Raw genomic sequence first — 20224 nt, forward strand, 5'->3', positions numbered from 1 at the left:
AAGCTTTTTAAATTCATATCAGACAACAAAGATGAGAATCAGAGCTCCTAAAATACATAAATAAATAAATACATTTTGATCAATACCTAAATGGTAAAGAAAAGATTCTAAATTAAGCCATTAGATGTGCTGGGATCCTAAAACAAACCAAAGAAAGTTGAATTCTTATTTCAAATGTAAACTAAAACATTTCCATGGAAAGAAAAGAAATGATTAGAGTTTAAGATTATCACAGTGAGAGTGGGAAGGGGAAAAGATACCAAACACTCCCCCTGACGCTGTGAGAAGCGGTCCTGCTCTCCCAGACGCGCAGTTAGTCAGAGCGCACCGCGGAGCGCGCAGATCCGGACGCACCTGAGCAGACGGAGCGCAGCGGCGTGACCGTCAGAGAGCTGCACACAGCTCCTCACCTGTTCTGAGCCGCACGCACACAAACACACACAAACACACACACACGTTTCTCCGCAACATCTGCCACGTCGCCTCTGATGATGAAGAGACGGGGACAGCCTGACGGAGTCTTCGCGGATGTGGAACATTTCTGCGTCCTCTGGCGTCTCCGCTGCACCACATGATTGAATTTTAACGCAGATCGTTTTCGATCGTTCAAACCGGTGACTTTGAGAAGCCTTGAAACTCCGGTGCGGGCTGTGTGTGAAGCTCGGTGCTTCGTTCTCACTACAATGTCCCAGACCATCTGCGTGGGAAACTTACAGGCATGCTGCACGCGGAGGGGCGAGTACGTGCGAGCGGGCTGAAACAGATGGACGCAAGCCCAGCGACACACCGGGTAAGTCTGACAACTGCAAAACATCACATTACAGGTTGTTTTTTTGTTTTTATTTGTTGCTTCGGTAGAGACAGAATAGTCAGTCTTAAACGTGCAAGCACTCAAATATTGACTGAAGAATAAGAGAAGCACTCCCGGTTTTTCCTCTTTTAAACTCACAAATATGACAAACTTCCTCCATTTCACTGGACTATCCCATTAATTCTTCTATAGGGAGCAGTAAAGTGGCTACAGAGGATACTAGGTCCAATGAATACATTCATAATATCCTCCAATATATTTCTCCATTAGATTATAATTTCTGTAATGTTCCCGAAGGGACTTCCAGAAGTGTCGTTAAGGTGCTTAGCTGCATCTCTTCCTGTTATGCTATTATTAGGTAATTCCTATAGGGAGCATGGGGAGTACTACGGCCTGCTTTCTTTAATTTAAATATGTTTTCATGCATATTAAATAGTCACCTTGCCTTTAAGGAGCCTCTTCCCAGCAGCCTTCTGCTTTAAATGTGCTCTAGAGCAGGGTTAACGAGCACCAAACCTTGACCTGTCATCTCAAGAGGAAGAGTATTTGATTTTTCGGTCAATATTTGAGCAGTGGAGTTGTAAAAAAGAAGCACCCCCATTCTTTTTTTCTTGTTTTTCCAGTATGGATTGCCTGTATAAACATGCCAGCGCTAGGGATGGGTATCGTTTAGGTTTTATCCGATACCGGTGCCAAACCGGTACTTTTGAAACGGTGCCGGTGCTTAAACGGTGCTCAAACCGGTGCTTAAAGAATGGAGAACACAAAATTGGTCCAAAAACCTCTCATGTTCAGCTTTTTTTTGTAAAAAGATAACAATGTTAGCCTTTTCTGCAGCTATAGGGCATATATGGTCTCACTCTTGGCTGGAAGCAGTGCTTAAACAATGGAAAAAACACAAACTTTGTCCAAAAACCTCTCATGTTTAACTGTTTTCCACTTTTTCTTTGGGCTACCTTTTTGGCCAGGGTGAAGGGAGTATCTGCCATCAAACAAGAAGACAGCTGCATGTAACTACGACGGTGTTTGCTAGTTCACCTTACATGCATTAATGTAATAATGTGGTTAGCCTACTCAACGTTAATTACACACGAACAACATGAAGCTACTCACGCAGAGGAGAACGGCTGCTGCTGCCATCATCATCCTCATCATTTCTGCTACGCTGACAGGGCTCGGGGCCAGGACTCTCTATTGGGGGGATGTTGCTAACTCCGGGTCCGATAACAGGCACCACACCCGCAGTAGATGTGCAGTGTGAGGTCTCGCAGCAAGCTATCAAACACGGCTTATTTCTCGGCTTAAAAAAAAAACGCTATGCGTCGCCAGGTGTTTCATCAGATTTGAGGTGTTACCTCCTTTGACAGTATCACAATATCAGCTTAAAGCACTTGTTGCAGGCTGCTGAGTTTGCATCTTTTGCTGTGAAGTACAGCCAGACTTTTGATCGCTTCGCCTTGGGCATTTTTAATCTGTAGCTCTGCTCTAAAAGAACGTACGTACCTGGCCCCGCCTACTATCCTCGGAAACGTAAAATGATTGGCTAGAATTGGCTCAGGGGGAAAAAAAGCACCGAAATAAAGCACCGAAATGTGCGCTGCTTTTCGGTCTGGTTACTACCGTTTATGTCAGCACCGGTGCACACCGGTACCCATCCCTAGCCAGCGCCTTCTCCTGCTGGGATCATTAACCTGCTGGTGTCCATAAAGGGATGCAAATGTTTCTTTCCCCTGAAATGTAAATCTGTGTTTTAAAGCACGCCCCACCCTTCCTGTGCGGTGGGGAGCATGGCTATTGTCTTGCCTATTAAAAACATGTTGGTTTATCAAGTTCGCCCTGAAAGCAAATAGTTCCACCAACTTATTTCCCTCATTAGTCTTCCTCCTCCTCCTCCTCTGTAGCTGAAGGTTGAGCTAACAGAAGGAGCAGAGAAGCCTGCAGATTCTTGGGACATGATAGATGGAAGGTAGAAAGCTGCTCCTCTGCTTCTGTTCTTTGTGAAGGAACATAATGGGAATATTCATTATGTGGAACTAGGCGGCTTCTTCTTTTTCCCCCCCCGATGTTTGTTCCCTAAACTCCATCTCCATCCTAACGGGCCCCACCATCAAATAGATACTTTCCATTGCAGCAATTATCTCCCCCTCCCTATCTCATGCTTCGAGAAATCCAGTCCTTTGAATCAGCTGATTGACACTGAGTGTCGGGCTCAAAGGGAAGGTTTCATTTTCAAATTGAAATGGTCACGTACTTATCAAACTTCTATAAAAGTAGTAATGAGCACTGAAAGAGGATTTGGACGGGCTTGTATGAAAGCAACTGGAGCAACTTTTTTTTAAAAGAGAAAAACAGGCCCATGAAAATTGATTCCATTATAAATAACGCATAAGTAAAAAGCACAGCGCAAAAGAATGCTGCTTAAAAAAGACACTTTTAAGTCTGCTGTGTTGCTATTAGATGCCTCCTGACAGAGAATACGCAGAATAAAGCTAAAAGTCAGATCCAAAACCACAGCACTGATCCAGTGTGGCTAACACTGTACAGATGCACAAAAGACAACTCAATCAAAATGTTGCATGAAAAGGAGAATTCACTGCGTCACAGTTTGTTTCAGCCGCTGGCCCTGCAGCCTGAAATCTTGGCCCACACTTGTTTGGTGTTCAGTTGCCCCTGTGTGTGAGCGTTTGTCATATTTTACATGAAAAAGATTAAAAAAATAAATAAAAGCGCTCCCTAAAATTTGGCTGTGCAGGTGGTTCATCAATTACCCATAATTTGAAGATTGGAAGAGCAAGCAGCTAGGGGGACCCCATTGTGTGCTTGTGAGTCAAAAGAATTGAGTGCAGTCAATGGACACAACTGTGTTTTTTTTTTCCCTCTTAAGCTGCTGAGGTGTAAGTGTCCCTATTTTAAAATCTGTGTCTGCTCATACGCAATTTCTTGCTTCTGAAAATTGTTTTTCCAAGTCTTGGCAATCAAAAGATCCAAAATAATTACGAGGTAATGATTTAATGTGCATGAAAGCATCTCTAAATGAAAGACAGCACCCTGTAGTACTGCCACTAAGCCCCTCAAGGACACTTTAAGAAGTCCCCTCAGGAACATCACAGGAATGATGATGCAATGAGCTGAAAAAATACTGGCGGCCAGAGATACCCCTCAGTCTCCCAGTCTCCACCTATAATATGAATTTCAAAATTTTCAAGTGATCACATTCACGAGATTTTCAGAAAACTTGACCTCTGACCCGAGGTCAAAGTTGACATGACATTTAAAATCTTTTTATGGTATTTACTGTGTGTTGACAATTTGCAGCACACTCGTAAGGCTAATAGTTTCTAAGTTATAAAGCTTTTTGTCAGTTTTCAACAAATAAATCATGAATCATGTTGACCTTGATGTAAGGCAACTTTTTATGGACTGCAAACATGACCCCACAAAGTTTTATTGGTGTACATTCAAAACCTTTTAACCTATCGTGTTTACAGGTAGAACAACAGGCACACAAACACTACCAAATAATAGATTAATTGTTGGAAGTTGGACAGCTCTGTACATTCATCTTTGAGCTCTAGTAGTAGAGCTCAAAGAGTAGCTTTGCACTATTCTCAGTTTAAATGTAACTCTTTATAAGCCATACTGGGCTTTGATGCTACCCTTTGGGTTCTTCCATTGCCAGAAACAAATCATTCCCTCTCAGTTTAAACCAGCTTTCTTCTGATTGGCTGCCTCTTGCAACAAAGAGTTCTACATAAATCCAAGAAACTGAAATGGAGCGTCTAGAATGGTCAGCAGCCTGAGCTTCTGGCTCACCGGGGTTTCTTTTGCATACATTTACCTCATTATTTCAAGCTTTGCCCATGTTTGATATGATCATGTGCCACTGTAACAGTATAAAGAAGAGTATTATAGATTCAGTTTAATCACAATAATCAGTCGCTGCAGTCTTGGTGTTTTTCTTTTAGCTACAAAATGTACTTTGATCAAACTTACAGTGAGTGCAGTGTAGGTGGGTCAGTGCTGCAAGGCTCGTTTCTGCCTTTGCATCTCTTTCTCGGTCTGAGCTGCGAAGCCGGATCTCCAAAATATTCCGGTTCAAAATGAACAGTCGTGCAAGTGCATTTTTTAAGCCTTCAAAGCAGTGTACATAAATAATAGGCTTTGGGTTACGGAAAGCCAACCCATTTAGCCCATTTATAATTCACGGTGTGGAAAGCGTCCCATACTGGTTTGCCAGTTTCAATTATGAACATTAGGTAATGAATCCATAACAAAGGATCTGTTAAGTGAGACAAAACCTGGCTGGACAAAACCATCAGCTTCCATGACTCATAATCTAATAGGTACTCTGTGCTTCTTCTCCTGAGTCGTACATATGTGATTATGCCGTGAGAAGCACTCTTTCCGTGATTATTGCAGTTTGCGTCATTCTAGATTATGAAATAATTTTCTCGGAGATGATTGCTGTGCCTTTACTGCTGGCAAGAAACTCAACGGTGCTCATAATTTCGAGCAGGGCTTTCAGCGGCTAAAAAGTCATCCAGAGGGTAACCATCAGTGACATTTAGCAGCCGGTCAGGTGAAGGTTCGGTGTCAGTCAAAACAGACGTCTGCTTCAGGCCTTTAACAAAGACGGAGGCTGAGTGGATGTGGGAAGGCAAATGCATCAGTGATGCGAGGATGGCATATTTATGCAAAGACTCATGTAAATTGTATTTTCATGAGCAGTTGGTGGTAAAAGAGCAATTCACATTTCCCAAGTACTCTGTCTTCTTCAGTTATTATTTCTGAAGAGGGACAGAGAGGAAGGTGACTCTTTTATTTTTGATTGCACAGATCCAATATTTGGGGTCGAAGGTCACCTGGTGCGACAAAAGCCTTCTTTATTAAAAATGAAAGGCCACCACTGTAACTTGAGCTGTGATACCTCAACCTATTGGGGATGTTGGATGTCCTGTTTTATTAAACTAGAAATGCTCTGGAACTACGAACTACTGGATCAATGTGCTAAAGCCAGAGTATTCTCATACCAACGCGTAACATACTGACGATTTATCACGTCCCGACGCGTCTCACAGTAACGCTCGCGGCGGTAACACATGCTTCAGCCATCTATTCCAGCCCTAACCCTAACCTTGACCCTATCAGATAGTGTTTTCCAAAGTGATTTATGATCAGCGTGTAAAACACATTAACATGTATAGATTCAGTCCAAATGGCTCTCATGCCTCTGAATGCGCAACATACAGACGATTCATCACATAGCGTCGGTATGTGACGACCTGGGATGAGAACGTGTTGGCTAAAGCCTAAAAACTAGACTAAGTGTCCAAAATCATTCATTTCACTACCTCCTGCCCCTATACATGTTTAGGGTGTTCTGTGTGGAGGATTATAGGGAGCACATCTGATAAATTAAAAAGCACTTAGATCCATAGACCATCTATAAAAGATAGCTATAGCGTCCAAGTTTGGAAAGTGAAGCCTATGTTTTCTCTAATGGTCAACAGGGGCCAGCTCCTCTGGATCCATAGAGAATAAAAGGCCCCTTGGCTTTCTTGAGCCATTCTCTAAATCAGCACTATCCTGATGAGTTTGCTGTCCTAAATCAATGGTTTCTAGTCTTACTGAATACAAAATTATATGCATTTTAGAAATGCTAGCCCTATTAGTGTTGAAAGGATGACTAAAAAAAAGGATTCACTTAAGGCTGGAGCAAACTTTTCCCCAGTGAACGAGTGAGTATGCAGCAGCCGAATGCTCCATTCAAAGTTTAACATCCATATTATGCTACATCCGTTTTAAATGGCCAAGTACGTAAATATCAACATGCAGTGAATATATGTTTACTGCATGGTTTGTTATGTCCATATGGGATATTTCTACGATGACGGTATATATCGATAATGCAGTGACCGTTATGTTTAGTGTGGTATTGTGAGCACGGCCATAAAAATGATGGTGCCAAAAAATAAGGTAAGGCTTATAATAAAAAAGCCCAAATTAAATAAAGAGTGTTATAAGGTCCTTCTGTGTAAAAGTAGGTCAGATATTTTGTCTTAGATATGAACCTCCTGCTGGTGTTTGGGGAAATACCAGGAGGGCCATAAGTGTCCACACATGAGTGTACAAACAAAAAGTCACAGCATACAAGGAAAATATATATATTTTATACAGGACTCATTACACTGGATACATTTTAATCGATATTAACGTTCTTTTTCCAGTAAAGGAATGAATAACTTCCTCATCTAGTTTTTTCTCAAACATCTAAAACTACAAGACTTTCAACAGATGTTTTGAGTTTTAAAGATCCTACACCTTAATCCACCCAAAGAAACAGGTTTTATTTGTGTCTTTTTGTGTCTAATTAGAATTGGGACTGAATTGACTCTGGTTGACTTACTGGAAGGACTAGTTACAGTTTTTCATTTTTTAAAGGGATAAAGAGACTGAAAAACTAAACTGTACAGGGTCGTTCTAAAAGAACAACTAACCTTAGCAGAGTACCCCGCAATGCTCGGCAAGCTTGCTTTTCTACATTCATAGCTGATCACAAGAACAACCCACACACTTTTCTCTACTATCAGCTGCCTTCTTACCCTAAAGCTAAACCTACTTAACCTCACTTCAAGATGTGAGGGTTCTGCAGTCTCTTTCAGAGTTATCATGAATAACATCAGACAGGATATTTGAACAAAAATGTATTTTGTGTACATGCTACGAGAAGACGCTCTGCCCTTCTTCTCAGCGATGAAATGTAATTTCAACTGTCAACAAAGCTCTGCTCGGAGATGTGGGCGGTGAGCGATCTTAAAACGTGTGATCTTGACCCCAAGTTTGTGGCTGTTGTCGCGAGTTCAAATATTGAGGGAGGGCACAAAACAACACTGGTCCAGAAGAATTAAGTCAAACAATGATTTATTGAGCACACACGTGGGAAGATGTATACTGCAGCACCAGCATCGATCTTCCCCGAACAGCTCAGTTCAGAATGGTGTCATTCATCAGGGTTACGCCCCCCTCATGGCGTGATTACAGATTAAAAATACATTGTTTACAGTCAATGGTACATCTTGTACATCTTTAATGGCTATAAACGGACATAGAACTTCTCCTTTTTATAACACCTTCCATGCAAAGTCATAATCTTAAGCCTTCAGGGTGTCTGAGGGCTGGTTATCACCTCCAGTCATCTGTTACCAAGTAGACCAAAGTGCAACAGGTTACAAAAAGAAGCAGAAGACATTTGGGCCTTCGCTCAGGCCTGTCACTAGATTTATGTGTACTGTAAGCATGCATGCAGTCAACCTTCTATGTTCACCAGTGAAGCCCAAGACCCTTTTGGATGGAACATCAACTCCAAATAAGCACAAATATGCAATGTGTATACAATGATCACAACTACACCTGTAAATAGAAAAGGTCAATGTGATGACAAACATCTTCAGTGCAATATGAACCCTGTAAGAAATATTACTAATAGAATAATGCTGTAAAACATGTTATTAGTGCAATTATAATAATGCAGGTTATATGGCAGCAATAAAATAATTTCTGAATCTCCACACTGTCTTGAGGATGTTGAGCTAAAAACTGAAAAATCAGTCTCCCAGGCAGCTGCTTTACCTGCAGCTCTTTAACCCTGCCGTCATTAAACGGCTGCAAAAGAAAACCGGTGTGACCTTTGACTTTTCTGTGGTCTATGAGACAGACTTTACATTACACGAATGTGAAGTGTTTCTTTGAGAAATTCGAGTCTGCTCTGATTGCAGTAAAACTAGAGCTTAATGGACAGAGGATTTTTAAGACTGTTACCATTACTGATATTTGGTGAAATTGGCCATTATTTTTTTCTCAGAAACACTAAATTTAAATATTTGTTATATTTAGATATTTCTGAGTCTTTACTAAGATAATATGTCACTACCATTTAAAAATATTAAGCCAACAACTAACCATGAGTGAAATTAAAGTTTTTGTGTTATGATTCCTATTCTCTGAAAAATGGTTAAGAAATCATGAATTCTGCGAGTGTATGTAAACTTATGAGCAAAATACCATATTTAGAATGTTTAGATAATGGGGGAGGGGCCTCATCAGATTCAGCAAAACATCAAAAAACATCGTTAATGAAGACTACACATCACCAAATGCAGTCTTGTGGCCAAACTCTTGCTGCGAATGCTTTAATGTTGCATTTACTTGGCTAGAAATGTAGGATTTCCACGACTAAATAAATCCTTATTTGACATGTTATTCCTTTGCGGTTTGCCATCTTCCTATATAACTTGAATTTATTCTCTCTGTGCTTTTTTAGCCACCCCAGGGTGCAGTGTCATGCTCAATAAACTGCTCCTGTCAGAACCACTTTTTTGAGTTGCTGTGAGGTGACGCTCTCTGAACCCCACCCCGGGAGAACGACCTGTTTCAGACTGATTGGCCCCACAAATAGAAGAGGAAACTGAGGATAGCTGGAGGGGTCCCACTCTTAATTTGTTGTGACGATATTCCGAGTCTCTCTACTTCAGCTCCACTGCCTCGGGTCCAGTCCAGTCATTCACAGGCATTTGCTATACATATCTGGTTTGTGTGTGCAAATACCCATGTTACATAAAGCAAAGGGTTATAAGCTAAACACAACAAATATGTAATTAGAGTCAAAGAGTTTCTGAAGATGAGAAAAGATGTGCAAACAAGCAACAAAGAAGCAACACGTTTCTCTGTGTGATCAGCGAGTGATGACACAAGTCTGATTCAGCAACAACAGCAGGCATTCAGGCATCACTCCAAAACTCAATCAGAAATGTGCAAAAGCAAGACTTCTTGCTTCAGCAGCACTGATTCGTAGGTAGATTGTTTTTAAAAACAAACAAACAGTTTTGCTGTAATTTTCAGAAGATGATCCTTGGACAGATACTGAACCCCAAGTAGTCCTATCAAGAATTCATCCCAGTGTGAATGTTACATAGAAAGCACTTAGGCATAGAAAAAAGTGCTTGTTTGAATAGGTCTGAATAGGTGAATGAGGCATGCTGTATAAAGTGCTTTGAGTGCTCCAGTAGCATAGAAAAGCACAGTTCATTTGTCATTTATAAGAAAAAGGGTAACGCTTCCTCATCAAATGTGCTTGTATCAGTAGAAAAACTAATTGTTATCAATGTGTGGTATTGCTGTTATGTTAAACACGGCTCTGGGTCTGCCATTAAATGTATCTGAAGGTAATCAGCTTAGCTCAGTGCCAACTCAGCTGATACCCTTCTGTACAATACTCGGGATATTGGGATTTACCAAGGATCTGCAATCCCCTTTGCTACCCACCTTCACCCCTGCTCATCCTTTGCTGTTTCTGGTGTCACTGATTTCTGTTCTGGGTCTTGATGACGCACCCCCCATGCTTGGCTCTCCATGAAAGGACACAGAACTGTTAGCGTGGAGCTTTGCCACCATATATGCCAATGGAAATGAGATATTTCTTTTGACTACAGCGGTCCTGACTGAAGTAACCATTCCTATATGACTTGTCTCTGGAACCTTTCTTAAGCTAATCTTTTAGGATAGTAGAAACCCTCGGCAAACATATCATACTTACAATGACTGTTTTCATCTTTAGAGCTTACAGTCAGAGGAAAAAAAATGGAGAGACAGAATATCAACCAAAAGTTCTGCATGTCCTTGAGTGAAATAAGCATTTGATGCCCTACATCCCAGCCTGAATTCTGGCTCACAAATATTGGCTATGTGGCCATGAGGCATGCAGATTACAAACAATCAATACATCATAATTACAGATATGCCTGATCTCATTTCATTATGTGGATAAATCACATGTGTCCACAGAATCAGTTCCTTCCATTCCAACCTCAGCACCATGGGCAAGAACAAAGAGCTGTCAAAGAAAGGATGTCAGGGACAAGACTGTAGAACTTCACACGGCTGTAATGGGCTACAAGAACATCACCAAGAGGCTTAGTGAGAAGGTTGGTGTGATTAATCTGAAACAGAAGAAATATAAAATGACCATCAATTGCCCTCAGTCTGGAACCATGCAATGTGGTCGAATGAAACCAAAATCAAGCAAATTGGCATCAATTTGACCTGCCATGTTTAGAGGAAGACAAATGCTAAGTGTGGGCTAAACAACACTATCCCCACAGTCAGCACGGCTTTGCAGCTGTTTATCTGCTGAGGCTACATGGTAACATTCATTCATTCATTGAGGTACCAATGGATGGAGCCATGCCCTGTAAAGTCTTGGAGGAGAACCTCCTTCCCTCAGCCAGAAGACTGAAGATGGGTCTTGCATGGGCCTTCTAGCGCGACAGTGACCCAAACATACCATCAAGCCAACAAAATGGCTAAAAAATAAGCACATTGAAGTCATGGAGCAAGTCTCTGGATCTCAGTCCTACAGGAAATCTGTGGAGGGAGCTGAAACTGACGTGTGCAAACCTGGCGATCAACTACGAGAAACACTGTGCTTCCATCGAGGGTTTCTCCAACAAATTCTAAGACATATTTTGCTTGAAGATCAAACACTTATTTCACTCACATGCAAATCATTTCATAAATCTGAGGTAAAACAGTAATAAACCACTTTGATGAAGATAAAACATTGAACAGTATTTTAATGTCACGTGTTGTAGGTAGATCCTCTCCTGTGCTTGTGTTCGTCTCAGTGTGCTGTGATTGGGCCCGTGTGATGTTCTACATTTCCTACAGGATAATAAAGAGAAGTTAGTTTCACAGCCTGCTGATGCAGTAAATAGAAAAACATTATTCATTTCTCTGCTTTGGTTTCAAACCTCAGCATGAACCCTAGCTCCTTTTCTCTGAGCTTACGCTGCTGTTTGACTCCACATCATTTTATACAGCTATCGAAAAAATCTGACTCTTGACTGAGGTGTTTTTTTTCTTAAAAACTTTTCATCTATGTGTTCCATCTTCAGGCCAGCCAGAAAAGGAGTTAAAAGCCATGATTGTAGCTATTACTTGGTTTACTCTTGCAGCTTGAAATATACTTGGCTAGGCTGATGATATAAGTGACAAGTACAGAGAGGTCAGCTTGAAAAAAGTGAGTTACCAGTTTCATAATGACAGGAAGTTTTCCAAAGACTGGGAACTTTCTGAAGCACTAATAGTTCCCTAGAAAATTTTTTTTCCACTACTGCTCAGTGGGTAGGTCTGGATCTCCTGTGTGGAGTTTGCATGTTTTATGACTGTTTCCTTTTGAAAAACATACTCAGTTCATGCCACTTCTCTAGGCCTCTCCCAGGATTTCATAAAAGGCCCTTAAATAGGTAAATTAGTTTGCTGATGCTTCTAAGTGGGTCGTCTTTTTTACGTAATTTTTGTGTAGGATAGTGGAAAACGGGTAAACAAGCGAGACATCGAAAAAGACACTTCCTGTACACACATGCATCTACCAGCATTTCTGTGCAATCAAATGCAATAAGTAATGTCAGTTACTTCTGTAATCCTTCCTCTTGTACATTATTCGAAGCACAGTACTCTCTGAGCACCTAGCTTCCTCCATCTTTAACTCTACAGCTTCTCATAGACCTTTGAGTAAATCTACTAATTGCTGCTGTTACATTCAAATGAACTGATACATTTTAGTGCTGTATGCAAATAAAAAGTGATGACGGTGTGAAGAATGAAATCAAAGTTGCTGTCTGACCTTCACAAACCTGTCTAACTGCTCTGCGTTGCCCACGAGCATGTACCTGATGTCACTTAGATATTTGTCTTTTCTGTCACACAGAGACGCGCTGTGCTGCTGAATGGGTGACGAGCTGCGACTCACGTCACCAGCCCTGTGAAACCACCTCCCATCGCATCGTGCGGGACAGGATCCCCCCAGCAGAGCTGCAGGGATGTACCAGGAGGTGGCCTTCCTGGCAGGGAGCACTGATCACCAGTTCACCACATTCCAGTTTAAACGCTTGGAGAACCCACAAGAGGTCACATCCAAGAAGGGTTTGTTCTATAAGCGCGCCCAGCTCCTGCTTCAGCCTCAGTCTCACCGAGAGGATGGAGGTGAGATTGACCTGGCTGATGGCGCAGCCATCATCAATGTGGGTGGCATTAAGTACCACATCCCCTGGTCCACGCTGGATGAGTTCCCTCTGACGCGACTGGGCAAGCTACGAGCTTGTAGCAACGAAGCAGAGATCATGGACGTGTGCGATGATTACGACGGCAGCTGCAACGAGTACTTTTTCGACCGAAACCCGTCAGCTTTCCGCATCATCGTGACTTTCCTGGCAGCTGGAAAACTGAGGCTCCTGAGGGAGATGTGCGCATTGTCCTTCCAGGAGGAGCTGCTGTACTGGGGGGTGGAGGAGAACAACCTGGACTGGTGCTGCCTCAGGAAGCTGCGATTAAGGCAGGAGGAGTACAAAGAGCAGCAGAGGCTGGAGGAGGAGGAGGGGGCCGAGCTCATCTCACCGCAGTCCTGCGACGAGAGCCAGCAGCCTCTGGAAGGACCAGAGGAGACCTTTTCAGGAGGCTGCATGCGGAGGCTGAGGGACATGGTGGAGAACCCCCACTCCGGCCTTCCGGGGAAGATCTTCGCCTGCCTCTCGGTCTTATTTGTAGCCATCACTGCTGTGACCCTGTGTGTCAGCACCATGCCTGACCTCAGAGAGGAGGAGGAGAGAGTGAGTTCTCTTCAGAAATAACTTTTTTTTTTAAAAATATATCTTTCCAGATCCACAGATTTTAATTGAAATTATTTAAAATTCCTAACTGGTTTCCAGAATGAAGCCTTTTTGAGTTATTGCTTTGCTTTTATTCAGTAAAAACTGCAGTGCGGGGCACCAGAATGATCTGTTATTAGAAATCATGACTCAATCCAAAGGTGGCAACTCTGAACTTTAGAAGATAAGACAGGATTTCCTCACTAAGTTTAGACAAACAGACAGCAGTCATGGATTCTGGCTCCCACTCAGGGCTGTTCCAGCATAGCAGCAGATTCTTTATGAGGAACACCACAGTTATGGCTTTACACACAAAACACAATCTTTAAGTCTGATGGGAAGGGAACCCTGTCTTAGGAATTCTCTTTGTTTCAGTACAGCCTCAGGCTGTATGTGCTGTACAGCTGCTACAGTAAAATTCAGATTATGTTGATGCAGCAGCCCACATACTGAGGCTTTTTGAGCTTTATTGTAAATCTTCGTGACACAGACAGAGGCGAAGGCTCAGGCACAACAGCTCAGGCTTTGTCTCCCCTCACTTGAAAACCAGATTATTGCGAGGCTCCCTTCACAGTCTCTGCATATGTTATTACACAGCAACACATGATATATGTTCTCTCCTGTATGGAATAAGTGACAGCAAGAGCCTCACAAGGACGATAACAAGGGTCTGTATTCATCTTTAAAAGAATAAATGGATTTTAATTTTGCATTAGCAGAATCCCACTGATTGTCTCTCCATGCGGTTGATTTTATTTGACCTGCTTCCAAAAATGAATATGAAGTAAGCTCATTATTGTTATATAACACCATGACATGCTAATCTGTACAGTTAGCAGCTGTATCCTTTAAACCATAACAAGACCAAGTGACCAGTAAACACAGTGTGAGCACTAACTGGAAATATACACATATATATTAATTAGTGCTGTCAGCGTTAATCTTGTTAAAATGACATTAACGCATAACTGCATTAACGCAGCGAGTTAACTCGGATCAGCCGGTGCGTTGCGGTAACGAGCTAACTGCGCTAACCGCGCTAACATGTTGACGCCATGCAGCCGCCATCTGCATTAACTCGCTAACGGAGATTTGCCGCGTTAATGCGTTAACATCATTTTAACGAGATTAACACTGACAGCACTAATATTAATATTATGAAACATTCTAATAAACTGCTCACTTCTAAGTAATTAACGATACTTTACATTGTAAGAAAAAGAAATGAGAAACATCTGGCAATTTCCCTTCTGCCAGCACTTCTCGACTGTCACAGTAACTCATTCTTCAGCATGTCTTTTATCCATCTTTGTAAAAAATCTAAAGACGCATGTGCAGTATTTTAGAACAGGATATCAAAATGTCTGCAATTTGAACAAATATTCACAACAGAAAGATGCTGAAGAAACTGCAGCAGCAGGGAAACTTACATCATCGTTCCACCTCAGTTTCACAGACATCCATAAATGTTGCCATAACTTAGCACTGACATGTGTGAGCTGCTGCAGCGCTTCGCTTAGTACTTTTAATAGCTGGTAAAAGTCCCATCAGTGAATATCCTTTAACGACTTTTAACTTTTTTATCTTTTTTTTTTTAAACTGATCTACATTCCAGCATTACTCTTGGAATTGCTGATCTTGATTTGGGCGGTTTGTGTTGCCAGCTGGCACTCAGGCCTCACTTCACTGTGTTGTATGTTCAGTCAACCGATCACTAAATATGCAGCGTTCCCTTGCAGTGAATCACAGCTACAGCAGCACTTCAGTCTGTACTTTCCTCCCGTATGGGCACGGCAAACATTTTAAGGATGTGTTTACATCTGTTAGCACGATGTTTGCGTAACCTGGAGTTTGTAGGCTACCATGTGAGGAATTAGGCCATTAATTATCTTGTGCTACATATAATTAGCGTGGAGAAAAGAATGGCCTCCAAATCTCCTTTGAAAGAATGGCAACTTTTGGCAACATTTGTGTATATATTTCACTAAAAAGGCTTCAGTACTAGTCAAAAAAAGAGTCCTGGAACTCTTTTGGGAAACTCTATTCTGCAATGTAGTCTTGGTTTTGTCAACATGGTGAACCTTGAACTTCAGTTTCTTTTCTTTTTGTATTTGGAGAAGAAGAAGCACCCTGGCTTTAAAACAGAATTGACCCTCGAATATGAATTCATAATTCACAACCTCATGAGCGTCAAAGAAAATGATGAGCTTGGTCTTGGTTTTGCTGCTGACCTTCTTCAGTCTTGCTAAAAAATTTGAGGAAACTGGACACATCTGATATAGCTTGTGCTTGCTGAAGCCCCATCAGAAATATTCTCAATGAATTGTGGTTTTTAAAAAGCCATTTGTAAAGAAGGGAAACAAAAAAACCCACCAAAGGCTGAGGTATGCCGAATTACACAAGAACTAGACTGAACATAAGCAGCAACCGGCCTTTTGGACAGATAAATGCAGACTTGAAATTTACTGTTAAGAACTTCATCAATGTATGAAGGAGGTCATGAGAGAGGTACAAGAGTGAGTGTCTGGTTTGGAGTTGCATTTTAGTCAGTGGTGTTGATAGAATTATAAACACAAAAAAGTTCAGATATGGAAAGCATCTGATAGGCAATACTTGTCAACATAACAATTATCCCAAACACACTACCAATGCAATGAAAGCATACCTGGATAGAAAAACACAAGAACATGCAACAGAACACTCATGCAGAGCCCGAACTTCAACGCTATAGGAGCAGTGTGGGATCCTCTTGACAGAGAACAGATCAAAAGGCAGCCGACATCCAAAGAAGAACTTTAAATGTCCTTCAGAAAGCCTGGAGAACTATTCCTGAAGACTGCTTAGCCTCCTAAGACCAAACTCTTTCATGGTGTGCATTTTTAGTTTCTCTTTGCTATCTGGGCTGATTGGGACCTGATGAATGTAAAAACAAAGAATTACCTGATTTTTTTTTTCTGACAAAAATGAGATCCACATATGAGGACATTCATTTTAAATTTTGATAGAACAGTGGCAGTATAATGTCCTCGTGAGGGGATATCAGGCCCTTGTGGAGCAAAATTTTATATTTTGGTCTAGACAACCCAAAATGTGATGTACACATATGTGGTCACCAGGTCCTAGGAGGTTAAACAAAACTAACAGAGTTCAGGCTGTGCTGAAAAAAAAGGTGGTCACACCAAATATTGTCTTGCAAGCTTGTTAGAATTGTGCAAACTCCATTTTTCGCTTATATACTCTATTTTCTTGCATGTTTGCACATTTCAATAAATTGCTGCACCTAGTTCCTGTTTTTCTAGCAAAATGTAAAGAAATGAGGATACTTTTTCACAGTACTCTACTTCTGTTGGTAAGCTTAGCTCCCAACTCCTACTCACAGCCGACTAATTGTGCTTATTCTTATTTTGTTCAATTATATTGGTGGTTGTTTATGCTAAATATGTCCACACTTCTGAATAAGAAGGTAAATGTATGTACAAAAAATCCTTGTGAGCAATAAAGCTCCGGCTTGCAGCACTAAATCTGCCATCTGAGATAGATTTTTCCACTCTTGGCTCGATATGTTATCAGTGTAGAGCTAATATTTCTAATGTGGTCATCTCAGGCGCACAACTGTGAGCATAGAGGTGAAAAGAAAACACCAGGATTCTCAAAAATACTTCAACAAGTATTTTTTTGGTATATACTTGTACAAGAATATAGTTTTCCAAAACAAAGTGTCAACACAGCATAAAATACACACAAAAATATAGATACAATATCTTTAGCAAAATAAATATTTCCACTAAAGTGATCACAGATTTAAAAAATGCAGAAACACTCCTTAACTGAGTGAAAAAAAACCCTCAAATGAATTATTCTAAGAATTTAAAATGATCCTGAAAACAATTTAAAAATAGTTTTTCATTCAAGACTTCAGGGCGTTAAGTGTGTAGTGCATGAATACGCTTCCCTTGTAGCAAAACTCTTTGTCAATCAGCACATCTTTTAGGAGGAGGCCTTGGAAATGAAAGAGCTGGTATGATGGCCACTGAGAACAAAGATAATATAATAAAGAATCCCAAAGATTCTGACGTTTAGTCTACTTTTAGTTTGACCTAAGTATGCCAGCCCACAGGGACATGTCAAAAAATTGACCCCAAATTTGGTTTTACAATAAATCTTGATTTTGTTTTAAACCTCCTGCCAGTGTGCTGGTGCAAAAAACAATACTCTTTGATCATAGTGCTACAATAAGCACAGTTTAGATGTGGGAAATGGCCACACAGTAAACAGGATATGGAAGATGAAGAAGGCTGAGGAGATTGACGCCAATCAGTCCTGACTAATGGGCACATTTGTTTGCAAAAAAGAGATATTCATACAGAAGTAACCTATGGAGGGGTCAAAAGATAAATGAAGCAGGGGTGATTTTGGTGTTTGGTTGTTTTTCAGGAGTTGGGCTTGGCCCCTTAAGTTCCAGTGAAAAGAAACTCTTAGTGCTTCAGAATACCAAGACATTTTGGAAATTTCATGCTCCCAATATTGTGGGAACATTTTGTGCACACCAGTGCACAAAGCAAGGTCCATAAAGACATGGATGAGCGAGTTTGTGCAGGCCAGTCAAGTTCCTCCACAGCAGAGTCCTGACCTCAGCCTGATAGAACATCTTTGGGGTGAATTAGAGCGAAGACTGCGAGCCAGATTTTATCATCCAACCTCAGTGTCCGACCTGACAAAAGTACTTCTCAAAGAATGGTCAGAAATTCCCATAAACACTCCTAAACCTTGTTTAAAGCCTTTCCAGAATGGTTGAAGGTGTTATAGCTGCAAAGGGTGAGCTGGGATTGTACTCAAGCCCATACGTGTGTGAGAAGGCAGACATGTAAATACATTTGGCAATATAATTTATCAATACTGCATTTTCTTTTCCCTCTTAATCCTTGATGGAAGACCCTTTATCAAACTCGGACGATAGTAACTGCTGTTGGTTTGTTCCAGTCTGTTTTCTATAAATGCATGCATCAAAGTTGGCCTAAGAGGAGATAATTCACAATAGCTGATTTGAGACCCGGTATCAGATAAGTGAGGATTATTTTAAACTATTGATTCTAACAGTCTAGTAGAGTTCAAGAATAAAAAATATAAAGTTGTTTGGTTGAAACCTTGCGATCATATGTGTATCCCAAATCATAGACGTAGCCCTTTAATGGCAGTATACCCCAGAGAAGATGTATGATTATTACAAATTGCTGTATGTTCAAAACAATACAAAGCTTGAACCTGCGAGGTTGAAATTGTGAAATAATGCAATGATGCTCATAACTTGCAGTCTCTGGGCTCTAATTAGGTCTAAAAGTGCAGGAGATCGGATTCACTTGTTGCTGCATTTAGCTTTCATCTTGCAGGAAGAAAAGCACTGCCACCCCAGGCCTTTCCCCCCCCCCAGCTAACTAGACATGTTGTCACAGTCTATGACAAGTGGAGCAAAAAAGCATATTAAAGCTGCCGATGTCTCCCTCTGGTTCCTTTTCATGTTCGCCTTTGCGTGAGAGACTTTGAGATCAGGCTGAGGAGAGTCTTTGTGTCACACTAATTCACCTCTTGAATGATGTCAAAAGACCTCAGTGTGATTATAAAGGAGCCACATGGCAGTTTTCCTTTTCTTAAAAGATAAATCTTCATCTCCACAGCCGGGTGTGTTTGCATGTACGTAAGCTTGAACGGGAAAATCAACCAGGAACAGAAAACAAGGTGAACGCTGACTGAAGACTGTGTCATCTGTCATTCTAAATTGAATTATTTTATTATCCAAGTCAGAAGAGGACCTATCAAGAAAACAGTATGTCATTGGACAGCTGAAAATTGTGTCATTGTGGCACTAATTAAACAACCGGGGCTTCCCTGGAATGTCTTGCTGATAGTGGTTCATTAGCACCGGGAAGCTGATTTGAAGCAGCTATAGGAGGCAACCCCCAAACCCAGAATTTTACGGTATAATGAGACAGCTGTGTCATTCTTGACAAACCTACCATGTTAAAATGAGACAAACCACAGTGTGCCACTCCCCCGAACGCATTTTTAAGTATCAGAAGTTAGAGACATTAAAATGTGGATTAAAATGTGCCTAAGAGTCACTTTTGTTTACAGCTTCTGGTAAAAAATGTTAATTGGGCAATGTGCACATGCTCATAAATGAAAAATGAGATGAAGAAAAGTTTCTCTCTCAGTGGTGCATAAAAAAAATATAGGTGTGATCGAGCTGTTATGTTCCCAACAGTCGTGGTGTACACCATGCTGTCGGATGTAATTGGCAGAAGAGAGCCTCCTTTCCTCCGTCAGTGTTTGTAGAAGAGTTTGGTCTGGAGAACTGATCAGCCACAACATTACAACTGCTGACAGGTGAAACGATTAATGCTGATCATGCATCATTAAATGCACTGCACTGCTGAGGTGCTGGCTTTCGTGCGGGTAGTATTAGAACATGGGATGTGGTGACACCAAACCATCTTAATGAGCAGCTGAGCTGTTTAATGCTTCACTGGAACAAATGGACCAAAGTAAAACAGCATTTCAGGACTTTGTGTTGCTTTTCTCTGCTGACACTCTCCAGCATCCTGTCTGCCCGGACACTGTCGTGGACACTTCGTACCTTGCTGTCTGAGGAAGTGTTTCTTCTTCCTCTTTTTATTATTACTATTAATAATGGAAACTGGCACTAAGTGTTTAAAAT

At 41.2% G+C, this 20224-nt stretch overlaps 1 protein-coding gene across 1 annotated transcript; it reads left to right on the forward strand.

Moving 5' to 3' along the window:
* The first annotated feature begins 429 nt into the window (after window positions 1-429).
* LOC120435500 (potassium voltage-gated channel subfamily G member 2-like) lies at window positions 430-14134 on the forward strand. The gene is made up of 2 exons (XM_039605206.1): window positions 430-790; window positions 12576-14134. The coding sequence occupies exon 2, from the start codon at window positions 12688-12690 to the stop codon at window positions 13492-13494; it is 807 nt and encodes a 268-aa protein (XP_039461140.1). The 5' UTR covers window positions 430-790; window positions 12576-12687; the 3' UTR covers window positions 13495-14134.
* The last annotated feature ends 6090 nt before the right edge of the window (window positions 14135-20224 follow it).

This window comes from Oreochromis aureus, linkage group 22 (assembly GCF_013358895.1).
Source record: "Oreochromis aureus strain Israel breed Guangdong linkage group 22, ZZ_aureus, whole genome shotgun sequence".
NCBI classification, from domain to species: Eukaryota; Metazoa; Chordata; class Actinopteri; order Cichliformes; family Cichlidae; genus Oreochromis; species Oreochromis aureus.

Bases quoted from the DNA above. Each gene is read 5' to 3' on its own strand.
- LOC120435500 (XM_039605206.1), top strand. From the start codon at position 12,688: ATGTACCAGGAGGTGGCCTTCCTGGCAGGGAGCACTGATCACCAGTTC.